Genomic DNA, 15,958 nt, shown 5'->3' on the forward strand with positions numbered 1-15,958 from the left:
AGTGTATTCTGATAAAAATTTAGATAAGTGCTTTTATTAATTAATTAATTTATATATATATATATATATATATATATATATATATATATATATATATATATATATATATATATATATATATATATATATATATATATATATAAGTATATCTATATATATATATATATATATATATATATATATATATATATGTATTTATTTATTTACTTCTAGATATTAGAAATATTTTATTTTAATTTAATATATATTTGATAAAAAACTTTACATTATCAAATGGACGCACTAATAGAAAATACCGAAATTGAAGAAAGGTATAACGAGTTGGATTCGTTGATTTTGGGAGAAACTTCTGGAAAAACTAAAGGATATGATGCTATAGAAACCTTAATTTCAACAGTAAATAATGACAATAGAGAATCTGGAGACCATGTTTTGTACAGAAAAAACGGAAGCATTGAGATATCAATAACTCCAAAGCATATTGGTATTGGAGATGTAAAAGTAAGACGATATAACTGGCTATTGAGTTCTTTGAATGGTTTCTTCAGTACATTTTGTGCTTTTAAGTGTAGCAACAGAACGGAAAATATTGTTTCCTTTGTGTGGGTGATTTCTTTATTTTTTGTTGGAGTAACATTTACAGTAGCTCAATACAATTCCAACGTCAACAAATTTTTATATACATCACATTACTGGGTTTTATTTTTGTTTTTAATTATATCTATCATTGGAATGTCAATTGCCATTTTTTACCGCAATAATAAAAAATTTGCAACTTTCGAAATTAAAATTGAAGATGAAGCTAAGAAGTGGGGATATATATCAACTAAGTATTTAATTAGCTGTGCTTATATATTTGCTACCGGAAATCTGTTATTGGATATGTTTTCCATAGTTAGTGCGTTTCATTGCGGATTTTCAGTGAAGTCACTTTTAGATAAAAGTCATTACAAAATTCAATTCCTTTTTCATATTGCACGAGTTTTGTATATATCGATTCAACTTTTGTTTGTTCAGGTATAAATATTTTATTTATTTTCAGTGCATAACCCTTAACATAAATAAGTATAAAATGCATATTTATATAATTTATATTTATTTACATTTCATTTACTTATTATTAAATGTATGTAAAAAAATTATATTTTAAATTTTTAATACTCATTAATCGTTTTTGCCAATTTTCCAAATAAAGTTTTTTACCAAATTTTTGAAAAATTTGGCGAAAACCTTTATTTGGAAATTTGCAACTTTTAAACATGAAGCTAACTCCAAATTATAAACATATTCATATTTATAATAAATAAAGACATTTTTGAAAAATTTCAAGCTATTGGAAAGTGGGAATAACTAAAGCCACATTTAAGTATAAAAACTACTCATTTTGAATAGTGTTAAATTCTGAAAACTCTAAAGAAATTTAAAAAGTCTAAAAATTGACAAATTTTAGTTTTTATAATTTATTTTTTTAACTCTGTACCTTTTTTTTTTCTAAAGAAATAAAAGCTTAAAGTTGTTAATATAACCATAAAATTCGTCTAGCTAAATAGGGAAGACCGGGGCTAGTTGGCTCGGTTTTTACTCTATGAGCTCTGTCGCCCAAACAACACATCTTTTTGAAAATATTAAAGTATAGTCTCAAAGAGTATGAATTTGGGTAACTGATAAAATTTGCATTTATTTACAAAAAAAAATTGCGCTAACTTACCCCACCACCACTTTTTTACTACTAATTTTTGCAAAAAATTTAAGCCAAAAATTTAATACTAGTTTTAGCTCGTACCAAATATTAGTACGTACAACAGCCAAAACAGTATCCCACTTTTTATCTGTAAAAAAAAAACTGAAAAAATTATTCTTTCAATTTTTTGTAAGAGTTTTTCAATATTGTTAAAAATTAATTATATAAAAAAAAATTTTTTTCCATTGTATAGCTATGAGCTAACTTACCCAGTGTAAATTGTGTCAACTTACCCCGCAAGCCTTTTTTTCAAGGAACACTCTATAGATCCTAAAAAACGACAACTTTGAAAAAAATTCTGACTGGATATAGTAAACCAATTGTGACTGGAACTTTTACAATAATTTTTTTTTCATACAACTAACTATTTTTTTTGTAAAATAAAAAGGAAGCGATGTTTCAAAACTTACGTTTTTGTCCAGAAAACACATAAATTTTAATCTCCCATACGCATGCGCGAATCCTGACAATGCTACAGTGAATGATGAAATGGTCAATTTAGAAGGTTCTGTGTCATTTTTGTCACTTTCTGATGAAAGCCTCTGAAGATAAACGCAATTCGTCAACTTACCCCTGCGGCCAACTAGCCCCGGTCTCCCCTATAAATATTTTCAAATTTAAAACAAAAAATGTAAATAATTTTAAACTTGCTCGTCCACCTTGTCTCACATTAAAGAACAATATTTGGGATAAAAAATTTATTTTTTCGGCTTTCACAGAAAGGTACAATTATTGTTTTTATATTCCCAATAGTATTTTGTATCATTGCGACAACATTTAAATCATTAAATAGGAGATTGAGACAACGAGCAAAGACAGCCTTAGGACTAATCCTTCTAATCTTTGCCTTTGCACCATTTTCACTTTAACCATCGTGGATCATCCATTATATCTAATTGCATCATTTAACACTGGAAAATATTATGTTTTCTCCTTAATAATCTGCTTGATCAATATTATAGTACTGACCAAGCAGATTACTAAGGAGAAAACCTAATATTTTTACGTGTTAAATGATACAATTAGATATCGTGGTAGCGTTCATTTTAATTAGCCGAAAAAATCCAAGGAAAACCTCACGCATAGCTTTATTAATAGATGCATAAAAAAACCTATGATATCTGTTTAATTTCCAAGAAATCCACTAATTCATTAGCATACAACCGCATTTTTAGCATTTTTAAAAATGTAATGTCGCAGAGCTTGTTTATACAAGTTGATCCGTGCATTTTGCATTCGGTATGATTTACAACGTGCATGTACAGCAGTCGTATCAAAATGGTTTTTTCAAATTTTAAATGGTGCCTTCTACTTAATTCTATACTCATAAAATTATAGGTCATTTACCTTGTTTTCATTTGTCTACTAAATGCAAAAGAAAATTGTTGAAATATTAGAATACTGCTTCATTTCTTTTTTATCTATCGTTTTACTGAAATATCTAACAGACAAAAACACTTTTTACTTGAACCTCAATTGGTTTGCGTGAAACGTTCAGTATATTTTTGAGCCCTACAACATTATGCTGACCTGTTGCTGATCTGTTGCTAAGCCATCCAACACCATGCGGATACAATTTCGTTAACTTTTTTTTAATAATGGCGAAAACAAAACTCAAAAAAAGAAAAAAAAACTTTCAATATAGTTGAATATGATATTAATAAAGTATGCTAGGTTACCCGATTCCTTAAACAACATTAAATTCTAGAAACGTTGGCTGTTAAGTCGAATGAGGTAAGTATGGATCGGTTAGTTTGCAATACTTAATATTGACATGGATTTTTGTTGTACATTTAACATTGAGTCCAATATCACAACCTAACTTTGTGTGTCAATTTTCAATTTTGTCAGGCTCTGGTTTGAAAATTAGTTTTGCTGCTAAAGATGAAGAAACAACATAATTTTCTAGTTTTTACAGAGATTAGATAGTGCTGTTTCTGCAACATCTAGTGTGAATTGCTGTCGGTTTTAAAACTTTCTGAATTTCCATATCAACTAAAAGTATAAACAAAAACATTTGCATTAAAATTATACGTTTTTATGAGCAAAGCCGACGACACCGGGGGTGGAGGAGGGTAGGGTGTTAACTAAGGGTCACTGACCCCCACACTTTTTTTTAAATAAATTTTTGGAATTTAGAGGATTTTTTTAGAAATTTATGATTGAGCCCCTCAACTATTAAACCCGTGTCGTCGGTCCTAATGAGTAAATAAAAAAAATCTTCAAAAATGTCAAAACTTTCTAAGAACTGAAAAATGAAAAGTATTTGAGTACGAATTACGTCGCGATAAATTTCTTTTTAAATAGATGTAACAGTTTATTCGTGCTATTGCGTGGAGATTTTTGAAATAAAAAAGTCTTACATGTTTAATGGAAATTTCCGTGCAAGATCAACTTCTAAAAGATGCATTTCGGATGACTTTTGAGGACGATTCCTAAATTAAAAGCGGAGGTTCGAATGCCAAATTTTTTTTAAATGTTAAATTTTAACTAAACTTAACTTTATTATTGAAATTAAAAAAAAAAAAAAGAATTTTTCGTTTCAAATGTTTGCAGTAAATAACTGAGTTTTGTTGGAGTTAAAATTTACAGCCACTGTGATTACCAATCTGTTACAGAAGTGAGATTAGATTCAAGATTGGCTGCCTGTTCTAAGCTATTGAAAAGAGAAGTTTGGACTTTGTGTCAAAACAGGAGTATAAAGTTGAGTCATCAGTAAAAAGAGCTACTTTAGATGTAAGTTTTTGGGAAGATCATTAAAGTAGATAAGAAACAAAACAGGACCAAGGATAGAACCTTGAAGTACCCCGGAAGTCATGGAAATAAAGAAAAGTGTTGGCCTTTGAGAATGACTTTATAAATTGGTTAGAAAGAAACGATTTGATAATCTCATAAACTTTCCAGATACACCATATGAAACAAGCTTATGGAGAAGACCAGCAAGCTAAACTTTGTCGAAAGCCTTAGATATGTCAAGAACAATAGCCCTAGCCTTTCCGCCCCCATCCAATGCACAATAAAATCTTTCAGTCACAGCAGCTAGCAAGCCGTAGAGCAAGAGGATCGAAAACCGTAGATGGGATATGAGAAATTTGTTTATTTACTTATTTAATTATTTACTATAGAACTAATAAAGTTGTGTTCGTTAACTTAGAAATTTTTTGAAGATCATTTATATATTAAAAATTAATGTAATAATTGCAATGGAGATTCTTCAGCATAAGCAAACTGTTTACAGATATACTAAGAACTTTTAGAATGTAGAACTGAGATAGGATGAAAATTTTTTCGTTTGTTTGGTCACCTATTTGAAAGTTTTGAAGTTATTTTTTTTATTTTCAAACTGGAAAAGATCCTTGAGTAATAGTTGCTTTAAAACTTTTAGAGAGGTTTTAAAAAACATTATGAGAACCAATTAAAATTTTACCATTTGGTCCATCAGGTCGAGTTTCTTTCATTTCTTTCTAATGCTTTAAATGCCATTTCAAACTATATGTTGGATTTGATTTCAACTTGCTGGTGATATAAATTCATCAAGTGAGTTATTATATATTTAAGAAATCCTATTTGATAGAGTTTATCCTATTGTTGAAAACAAATTGCTGTATTCGGGAACGATTTTATTCAAGTTATTAAGTAATTTATTTTCAATTTTTATTGTAGTCGGCATAGAATTTGCGCTTGTCTTATATAAATAAGTAATTTCTTATACTATTTGCTGAGCTTGCTTCAGAATAGTAAAACGTTTTAGCTTTTTTGCGAAGTTTTTTAAATATATTTTTACTTTATTAACAAAGAGTTTTTGCTTTAACTTTGAGGTTTTTTTAATTTAATTAGTTATCCAATGACAAGATAGGTCATTGGCGTTATAAATTATTTTACGAAAGAGAAAATTCGGCTCGTAAATTTAATAAAAAGTTATATATATATTATATATATATATATATATATATATATATATATATATATATATATATATATATATATATATATATATATATATATATATATATATATATATATATATATATATATATAGGCTATTTAATGTCTAGAACAAATTCTTACCATTAATAAATAATTTTTTAAATTAATAAACTTTTTTGTTATTTAAGATATTTTATGGAGCAAAGATAAAACAGTCGTTTCAGTTTTTATTCAAATTTCTTATCTTACAAATGATTTCAACAAACGTTTGTATTTGGTTTGCTTTTCTATGTCAAGAGACGTATATCTATCGTACAACACAGCGTTTAGATGCAAAAGAATACAGTTTTAATTGTTCCCTTAGTTTTAAAAATGATATATTTAATATTGCTTCCAGTATCACTATATATCTTCAACCATTTGTTTTGGAGTATGCATTACTTTTATCTTTGGTACTTTTTTTTATGTATCCGTTTAAAGCCATTAGTAAAAACCATAATACGCAAAAAAATTCTGATTATAATCTCATCGACTCCGTTAAAACAGACGATTCAAAATTTTATAAATCAGATCCTGGAGTTTTAATAGGCATAATTGTTTCAACAATCGTATTACTATCATCCTGGAGTGTGCAATTTAACTTCGATTTCTTGGAAAATCTGTTGTTCAAATATTCAGCAGAGATAACAGTTCATTTACTGATTACAGTTGCGTCGATATGTGTAATGAAGGAAATTTGTAAATATCACATAAAAAATATTGGAGATCGTAAATATAAAGTAGAAGATTACTTGTTATTAATAACTGGCTTATTGGGTTATTTGCCGTTTTTTATTGCGGTTACTTTTTCAGTTACAAAAAAGATTGAATATAAAAATGATCTGTTTCCTATACCAGTTGCCGATAATATATTATCTCACGAATTCTTGATTCGCATTTTGTTATGCCTGCTGGCAGTAATGAATGTTTTAGGTGTTCTTGTACAAATGTATTTTCTAATAACTTGCAGCTTTTATAAACGTGTGGCGCTCACCGACACTTGTTATAGTTTGGCTCTAGACATTTCTCGTCAAAAGATTATTTCGAATAAGCTATGTTCATCTGCTCGCATCGGGCAGTGGCTAATGTTTTTGTTTGTGTTAAACGCGGCACTTTGGATAAACGACACTTTTTTTGGTGTTCCCTACATTTTTCAACGTGTATACTGGATTTCAGAACATTACTGGGGAGAAAATGTGTGGCTATTTATGTATAAGTTATTGTATCCTTTACTTATTTTTTACCGGTTACATTCAGCTGCCATGGTTGCTTTGCTTTGGAAAAAGTTTCGAGTAAAGAGAAACAACATGAACTAAACTTTAAATTGTTAGTTATCATTTATTATTATCATTTAATATTTTTTATTATTACTTATTTAAATTGTAATCGAAAACAATTAAAAAACTCGATTAATGAGAATAGCATCTAAAGCTTTTCACTCTGTAAATAATTCCATACTAATAAAGAAATATTTGAACATTATGAAGAAAGAGAAACCTTCTCTGTTTTATAAAAACTTTTGTCGAATAGAAAACAAATTCTTAACGTGAAAACGTAAAAACGATCAAAAATACTATAACTTGGGGAGTTTCACAGGGTTTTAAATTAGGAGCTTTGATTTTTATACAATATATCATCCACATCAAATCTATTAAAATTTATTTTATTTTCAGTTGGCTTCAATTTTTTTGGTAGTACAGTAAAAGATATAAATCATCGCGTTATGAAACAATACCATAATAATGTTTCAACGTCCAAATCATCCACAAACTAATGCAATGGAGCAAATATACAAATACAAGTTTTTTATTTTTTTGAGGGCTTTATAATTTGATGACTCTTGTTGACGCTAAATCATAGAAATAAATGTTATAGCTAAACATCAAAAAAATAAAAATTATATTTTTCTTTACAAATTTACAGGTTTTTTTTTTACATTATTTATGCCTTCTTTTTTTTTATATAAAACTTTAACATGTTTTTTCTTTTTTTTTTTTTTTAAACACCGTCGTATTCAAGTTAAACAAGTATTTGTTACAAATTTTTTTTTTGCTAAAAATTGACTTCTTTTTGTTTTGCTTTTTTTTTCGTTTCTTTATTTATTTTTTTCTCTTGATTTTACTCTCTACGTTTTTTTTCCTCAGTTTTTTGAAATATAATAATGTTATTACACAACTAAAACTTAATCTAAATAAATCTTTAAACTATGTCCATCTTTGAATTCCTTTATGCTTTAAACATAATTTTATTACTATTTCATGTTTAAACTCATTAGTAGAACAATATATAGTTTTAAATTTTATTTTTACAAGTAACAACTAATTTTCTAACTTTAATCAAAACTTTGTAAAGGTAAGAAGCTTGCTTACTAATTTTATTTACATCCTTACTAAAGATATTAAAGCTAACCACACAGTCACTCACTTTGCAATGACATCGCAAATGGAAGAAGAAATGTAAGAAGAAATGGAAGAATTTTTTTAACGGTGAAAAGGTGAAAAATAGATAAAAGAGCGAAAGAAAAACAAATAAAAAATTGTTTAGAATAGAAGATTTGAAAATTAGAAGATTTGAAAAATAAAAGAAAAGAAAAGTGAAAACAATTAAAATATTAAAGATTAAAAATTGAAGAAAAACATTAAATAAACAGAAGAACTAAACGCAAAGTTAAAATCAATCAATCAATAACTTATTTCTGAAATAAGATTTTACATTCAAGGATGTTTACAAATAGTAAGTTTACTAATATAAAGTAAACACCTGCTAATGTTAATAATATCTAATTCAAATAAATATAATGCTAATTTTCATAATATATATAAAAGAATAAAACTGTTCGTGATAAATTAGAAAATAAAAAACTTTAAGATATTAAAACATCCAAAAATAACATTTTATTAATTTTATTAGTTTATGTTGTATGAATTTGTTTATACTGTCGTGTATTTTTGTGTATTGTTTATAATGTCGTGTGTTTTTTTGTATTTTTTATATTGTCGTGTATTTCTATATTTTGTTTATACTGTTGTGTAATTTTGTGCATCGTTTATTATGAAGTTTATACTTGTGTATTGTTTATGTTGACGTGCATTTATTTTGTGGTCTCGTTGCTAATTATTTTTATTATCGTTGTTTTTTATGTTTGTTGCGTTTATTATGCTTATTTCTTATTTTTTGTCTCATCATAATATTTAAAAATATCCTTTTTTTTATTTTCTTCATTATTTTTATCATCCTTTAGATCACCAAACGTTGTGTTATCTCATTCATTCGTTATCTACCACGTCAGTTTATTTACTTTTGCTCTTTTTTGTGTTATTTTTCTTGCTTTTTTAAATATTTTTTTTCTTCTTTTTATTTTGTTTTATTTTATTTTGGTCGCTATATTACTTTCTTTTTTTTTTTTAATTTGTTTATTTTATTAAGGTGTCACTCCAATGACTAGTTTTTAACTATATGAGTGACACCGAACCTAATTTTGTGAAATTCTACGTCACTTCGTAATCATTTCAATTTTATGGTTAAATAAATGGATTTAAAAAAAAAAAAAAAAAGTAGGTTTTATTGCCAACTTTTGAGCCAAAACTATTATTTTATAAAACAATATTAGGTTTTATTAAATAAGGTTTAAATAACTTGTTACATCTGAATTTAATTCTGGTTAAAAAAAAGTTTTTTAATTGTATCGTTTTAAAAAGAAAAAATTTAATAAAAAAAGTTAAAAAGAGCATTTTTTTTTCGCATCTTTTTAAATTATTTCGGATATAATTCACATAATACATGTTTAAAAACCCCAGATTATTGTTTTTAAATGCACAACTTTATGAAAAAATATACCTTCATATCTCATCAACTCAGTTTATACACAATTTAAAACTTCATGGTTGTTGTCAATGTCTGCATTTATTTAAACAATATGATTTGTAAATTTGCAATGTTATCACCTGACATTAATAACTTTAAAACCTCAACAGGATAGTTTTTCTTTTTGAATGTGTTAGTTTACCTCAATGATTCTATGATAGCATCAGATGAGCATAGGAATCTTTTCAAAACATCCTCATAAAGGCTGTCTCGAAGAGGTTTTAAAGAAAGGAAGGGGTGACGTATCTTTTTTTTGCCGACTGAGGACAAAAAAAACTTTAATGAAGACTCAAAAAAGACATGGGGCATTATGAAGGAAATAATCGGTAAAATTAAATCTAATTTTAACTAAAAGCCTTTTTCAGTAATAATTAATGAAAACGAATCAAACAACAAGTGAGATATTTCCATTGAATTTAACAACTACTTTGCCAACATTGGTGCTGATCTTGCATCAAAAATTCGATGCCCAAAAAATACATTTAAAAGTTACTTAACAGGCTCACTCTGCTCTTTAAATTTCAATGAAATAAATCTAGACGAACTTGAAATAGCTATTAAATCACTTAAATTTAAGTCCCTAGGAATCAATGATATCTCTAGCAAAGTAGTGTCAGATGTTTTTGAGGAGATATGTAACCCAATTTACTAAGTATTTAATTTATCACTTACAACATGTATTGTATCCGATAAACTAAAAATCTCTAATATTATACCAATCTATAAATCAGGAGAAACAAATTCTTTAAACAATTGTAGACCAATCTTAATCCTTTCGGTATTCTCAAAACTTCTAGAACGAATAATCTTTAAAAACTAACAAAATCATCAGTAAAGGGCAATATGGTTTTCAAAAGCTATACTCAACTGAGCATGCAATCCTTGACCTCTCAAATAGGATAAGTAGATCAATTAAAAAAAAAAAATCACATTACGGATCTTTATTGATTTGTGAAAGGCATTTGACACCGTCAACCATGAGATTTTACTGACAAAAATGAAAAACTATGGTATAAAAAATCAAGCTTTAAATTGGTTTAAAAACTACCTTAATAACAGACAACAGTGTGTTATTATAAATAGAAAAAGCTTGGGGTACACAACATTTTACTTTTAGTAAAAAAATTTACTCAAAGTAAAATGTTGTGTACCCCAAGGTTCCATTCGTGCTCGTCTTTTGTTACTTATTTATATAACGCCTCTAGTATCTTTAAAACTATAATGTTTGCCAACGATACAAACTTATTTTACTCATCAAAGACAATTGAAGGGCTCTTTGAAAAAACAAATGCTGATCTAAAAAAAATTATTATATGGTTTAAATTAAATAAACTGTCACTCAATATAGAAAAAACTAAGTATATACTATTCCACTCTAATCAACAAATTAAAAAAATACCCCTTAATTTACCAACAATTGATATAGAAAATATAACCATAAGAGCTCTGAATACAAAGTTTTTAGGAGTTCCAATTGATGAACACATCTCCTAGAAACCCCACATAAACTACATAAACACAAAATTATCAAAGTACATAGGTTTACTTTACAAGGCAAGACTATTTTTCTCACAAAAAAGTCTAAAACTTATCTACTTTTCATTCATACATAGCTATCTTATGTATGCCAATATAGCATGGGGCACTACCCACAAATCTAAAATAGAACCTTTTTACTTACGTCAAAAACACGCTTTTTTTTTTTTTTTTAGATTATTCACTTCCCCAAGGCCCGAAGGGGGCCACTACAGTCGAGGAGGCTACTCATTTTTTTGTGTTTTTTATTTTTTAGTTATTATTCGTGGTGCAACCCTCTCTCAACTCTTTAACTCCGAAACACGAACCTTGCCGAGCAAGGCCGCTGCGCGGAGAAACTAAGTTGAGCGCGGTACTTCCAGGGACGTTGTGGAAGAATGGCGAACTCCAAGCCTCTTGCTTACAAAGCGAGTGCTCTTACCACTACACCACTACCGCTTCAAGACTATTATACAATAAAAACAAATTTACTCAAGCTCAACCCTTACTGGAACAAATGAACGCACTAAATATTAGGGTGGGTCAAACGCCCCTTATTTTCGAAAATCGAAAGGCACTGTATTCCGTGTACTGTGAGTGCACTCTGTGATCTATTAAAACGAAATCTAATTTATTTACACAATTTTTAGACCCTGCTCAATGGGCTCAAAGATCAAAATTTCACCTCAAAAAATCATATTATAACCGGGTAAATAATTTTAAAAACGGATATCTTTGAGGCACTGTTTTTTATCCGAATTTGTAGGTCTATATGATCATTTTAAGCCTAACCTTATAGAAATTGAATAAATTTTAGACTGTGCTCGAGCGTTTTGGACCCTAACTTTTGTTCCGGTTTCTTAGAAATTTGGCCGGTTTTTACCATACCTTCTTGCTTTTTGCTAACTTGCTGGTCTGTTTATTTTATTAAGATCGCTAACATTTATGACGCTTTTAGGCTTTATTAAAGTAGAAAAATTGATTCTTTTGCATTGAGAAAAATCAAAAATAATTTCAATTTTTATTATTTTCCTGTTTTATGGTTTAGAGGAAAAAGTAATATATCTACATTACCAGTAGAATTAAATATAATTAATATTAAAAATAAAATGGGAAATGATACAAGATCGAAACATAAAGTTTTTTTTTATCAACGATACCATTGAGATACTATCATCATCTCAATTGCCTACTGGAGAGCAAGTTCTGCAATATTTACATGGCAAACTAATTAAAGGAGGAAAAGAAAAATTAGAATATTAACTCAGTGATATAGTTTTTTGCAAATTTCCCCTTGGGAGTTTTGAAATTGGTTGCAATAACCCTGGAGGATGTAATTTTCTTAAACGCACTGTTGTTTCGTCACTGAAGAAAATCTGGAACAGAATTTCATATCCAATAGTAGCTGACCAATATATTAGGTGAATGACACAGTACATATTTATTTTTAAATTTAATTTCTTAAAACAAATACGCACACACACACACACACACACACACACACACACACACACACACACACACACACACATATATATATATATATATATAGAGAGAGAGAGAGAGAGAGAGAGAGAGAGAGAGAGAGAGAGAGAGAGAGAGAGAGAGTAAAAATCTTATTACATTATTCTAAGAATCTTACCATAGCACTACAACATTGTTTTCTTTAAATAGAAGTAAGATCTTGTGCTTGGAAGATCAAAGAAAGAAGCTATTAAAAGCAGATCATGTAAAACACCACAAAATTTAAGTACTTTAGATAACTACAAACGTGAAATGAAGTGCTTATTTGATATAAGTGCAAAAGTTGTACAGCAAAAAATTTTATCAAGCAAACAAATCACTAAAGAGGAAATAAATGTCGATATAAATTTTTTGAATGATCAACAAGGAGAATGTAAAGCTGTGATGGATGGAATAGTCAAAAAGTACCTATTTACTGCTTGTAGAAAGCAAAGGGAGATTGAATCTACCAAAAAGACGGTGACTACTTCAAATAGTAAAATATTAGCTTCTGAATATATAAGCGATTTAACTGTAAATCAGGTTAGCAGTGAAGAATCACAATACGAAGAGGATAACCAAGTTTAAGAATATTTGGGCTATTTCATGCAAGATAGTTTCTGAAAGCACCATTAGCAGCCTCTTCTCCTTGCTTAGATTTATGTGCAATCAGGGACATGATCAAGTATGGATCATTTAATAAAACAATTTCAACTGCAGCAATTAAAAGTTTTAAAAATAATTTATGGTTTCTTACAGAACAAAATGTTGTACTTGCTATATGCGATGAAAAATTAAACAATAACACAATAGAAATAATTGCCAAAAAATTATTTTTATACCCTAAACCTTCAAGATTTACATTGGAAGAACCACATTTTCCAAACATTAACATAACGAAAATTCCAGAGTTATGGGTACTCGTTGAAGTTGGATTCTAATTCAACAGCAAAATCTATCTGCAATAGAAACAGAATGGATGCAAGTTAGCTCAAAGTAAGTTTTTCTCTTAATTGATTTAATTTTTTTTAATTTTTTAGCATTTAAAATGTTTAAAAATGCCTGTATATATTTTATTTTAGAGATTAGAATCATTTTTCAGGATATTGAGTCCTAAAAAAATTCATAGAAAATTTAACTGTACTAAATGATTGTGCTGAGAGAGGAGTAAAGCTTATCCAAGACTTTACTCACATGTGCCAAGATGAGGAATTTAAGCAATGTTTGATGCTTTCAATTTCAAGTCACGGACAAAAATTTTTAGTTAATACTAAAGACAAGTTGTCAAAAAATATTTATGTGTTATATAATTATCACATTGTTATGTGATCTAATTTCATAAATTTATGTCAAGTCATAAATTTATGTTAAGTTAATTGATAAAAAAAATTATTTTTAAAACAGAATTTAAAATAAAAATTTAAAAAAATTGTAATTTTTATTTATAAATGTGCTAAAAAAAGCTTTCTAAAGCCACATATGTGCATAATTTTGCATAACACAATAAGAAAACTATCCCTAGTTGTATATTTTTTCTGCTGTCGATAGCAACCTATTAAGTCTAATATTACGTAAAAACCGGGTTTTTTTTGAAAACCAGGTCAAAGTTTTAACATAAAAAACTTACAAAACAACACCTAAAGCTGTCCTAATAATCTCTATTTTGCTGAATTATTGTTTTAATTGATCACGCAAATGTCTCTTAAAATTAATTAATTTTTTTTTTGTTTAAATTCATTTAAACAAAAAAAAATTAATTAAGGGGGTTTAACTACTCATAATATGACTTTTTGGGGCAAGAATTTAACTTTCGAGCCCGTTGAGCGGGGTCTAAAATTTGAGCAAATAAGTTAAATTTTGTTTTTTATTGATCCAAGAGTACGTCCACAGCACATGGAAAACAGTGCCTTTTGATTTTCAAAATTAAGGGGCGTTTGACCCACCCTACTAAATATATTTCAAACAAATATTTTTCAAAATATACTTTTCATGTTTAAATATAAACTAAGTCTGATTCCAGAGCATTTTACAATACACTTTTTTAAAAAGAATGTAAATAAATATAACGCAAGAGCAACAGGCAACTTTAAGATCCCTTTTGAAACAACAAGGCTCTCAAAATTCTTAATTACATATCGTGGTCCCTATTTATTTAACAAATTAGTTTCCAGAAACGAATCACTATTAAACTTAAACAACGAAGCCTCTGAAAACAAAGCTAAAAACTACAATAATCAAATTAAATAACTGTAAGGAATTTTTTTAAATTTGAATAAATAAATAAATGTAACTTAACTTTTAATACAAATCCATTAAAAAAATAATATTAATAACAAGGTATATATGTAACACATACATATATACCACGTTTGCAACGGACAAAAATTTTTAGTTAATACTAAAGACAATTTGTCAAAAAATATTTATGTGTTATATAATTATCACATTGTTATGTGATCTAATTGATCACGCAAATGCCACGTTTGATTTTTTATGTGTATTACACGTCTCTAAAAAAGTTACTCGATGACAAGACTGACTTAAGTCTTCTGCGAGCTTCCTATAACTACAAATAAGTAATTCTTTTTATCAATCTTGCACAAATTTCGTTTTTAACATATTTATACGCTAACATTTTTTTGAAATGTGGTAAATAAACTTATAGTGAAACATCTAAACACTCCTCCAAAAAATCAGCAGATTTATTTTTATTTATTGTATCTTTTATTTTAATTGGAATAATATGGAGATAAATTTCTCGGATTATTTTTACCTACACGTTATTATATTGTTGTAATTGGTATTTATTTTAATCATGTCTCGGAGTTGTATGCAACTATACTTTTATTTACTTCGTATATTTCGAACTTTATATTTATGATTTATATTTGTATATCTTTACCGCCAATCTGCGATTGGTTACTTATAAATATTTTGTAGTTGTAAAATAAACTTGTATATATATTTAAAAAAAAATTAAAAATATTAAAATTAAAGCTTTGAATAAAAATGTACAGTGAACTCCCAATATGTCGAACCTCCAAGGGACCTAGAAAATAGTTTGAGTTAGCGAATGTTCGAGTTATCCGGTCATTATATTACACGAACTTTTGCCGATAAGTAAAAACAATTCGAATTATTAAAAGTTTTGATCTCAAAGGTAAAAGCAACACATTATAAATTGAAAAATGTTCTAGTGTCACACTGTATTAATTCTTAAGAAACGTCTCTATCGAATATAATTGAGTTTTTGTTGAAAATTTTTACCCGTAAGACTGAAGAGCATATAGCCGCTTAACACTTACAGTGCCTCCCGAATATCACTAACTTTTGGGCAAACTGGATTGATTACGTTTTCAACATCATTAT

At 27.8% G+C, this 15,958-nt stretch overlaps 1 protein-coding gene across 1 annotated transcript; it reads left to right on the forward strand.

Annotated features, from left to right (window-relative positions):
- Positions 1-210: 210 nt before the first annotated feature.
- Positions 211-7,604, forward strand: LOC101241065 (uncharacterized). Its single transcript, XM_065789131.1, has 2 exons — positions 211-1,017; positions 5,857-7,604. Exons 1-2 carry the CDS (start codon positions 274-276, stop codon positions 7,021-7,023), a joined length of 1,911 nt encoding a protein of 636 aa, XP_065645203.1. The 5' UTR covers positions 211-273; the 3' UTR covers positions 7,024-7,604.
- The last annotated feature ends 8,354 nt before the right edge of the window (positions 7,605-15,958 follow it).

The sequence above is a fragment of the Hydra vulgaris genome, chromosome 01 (genome assembly GCF_038396675.1).
Source record: "Hydra vulgaris chromosome 01, alternate assembly HydraT2T_AEP".
Lineage (NCBI taxonomy): Eukaryota > Metazoa > Cnidaria > Hydrozoa > Anthoathecata > Hydridae > Hydra > Hydra vulgaris.

Coding starts and splice junctions, on each gene's coding strand:
- LOC101241065 (XM_065789131.1), top strand. CDS start 274: ATGGACGCACTAATAGAAAATACCGAAATTGAAGAAAGGTATAACGAG. Junction 1,018..5,856: donor TTCAACTTTTGTTTGTTCAG/GTATAAATATTT, acceptor TTGTTATTTAAG/ATATTTTATGGAGCAAAGAT.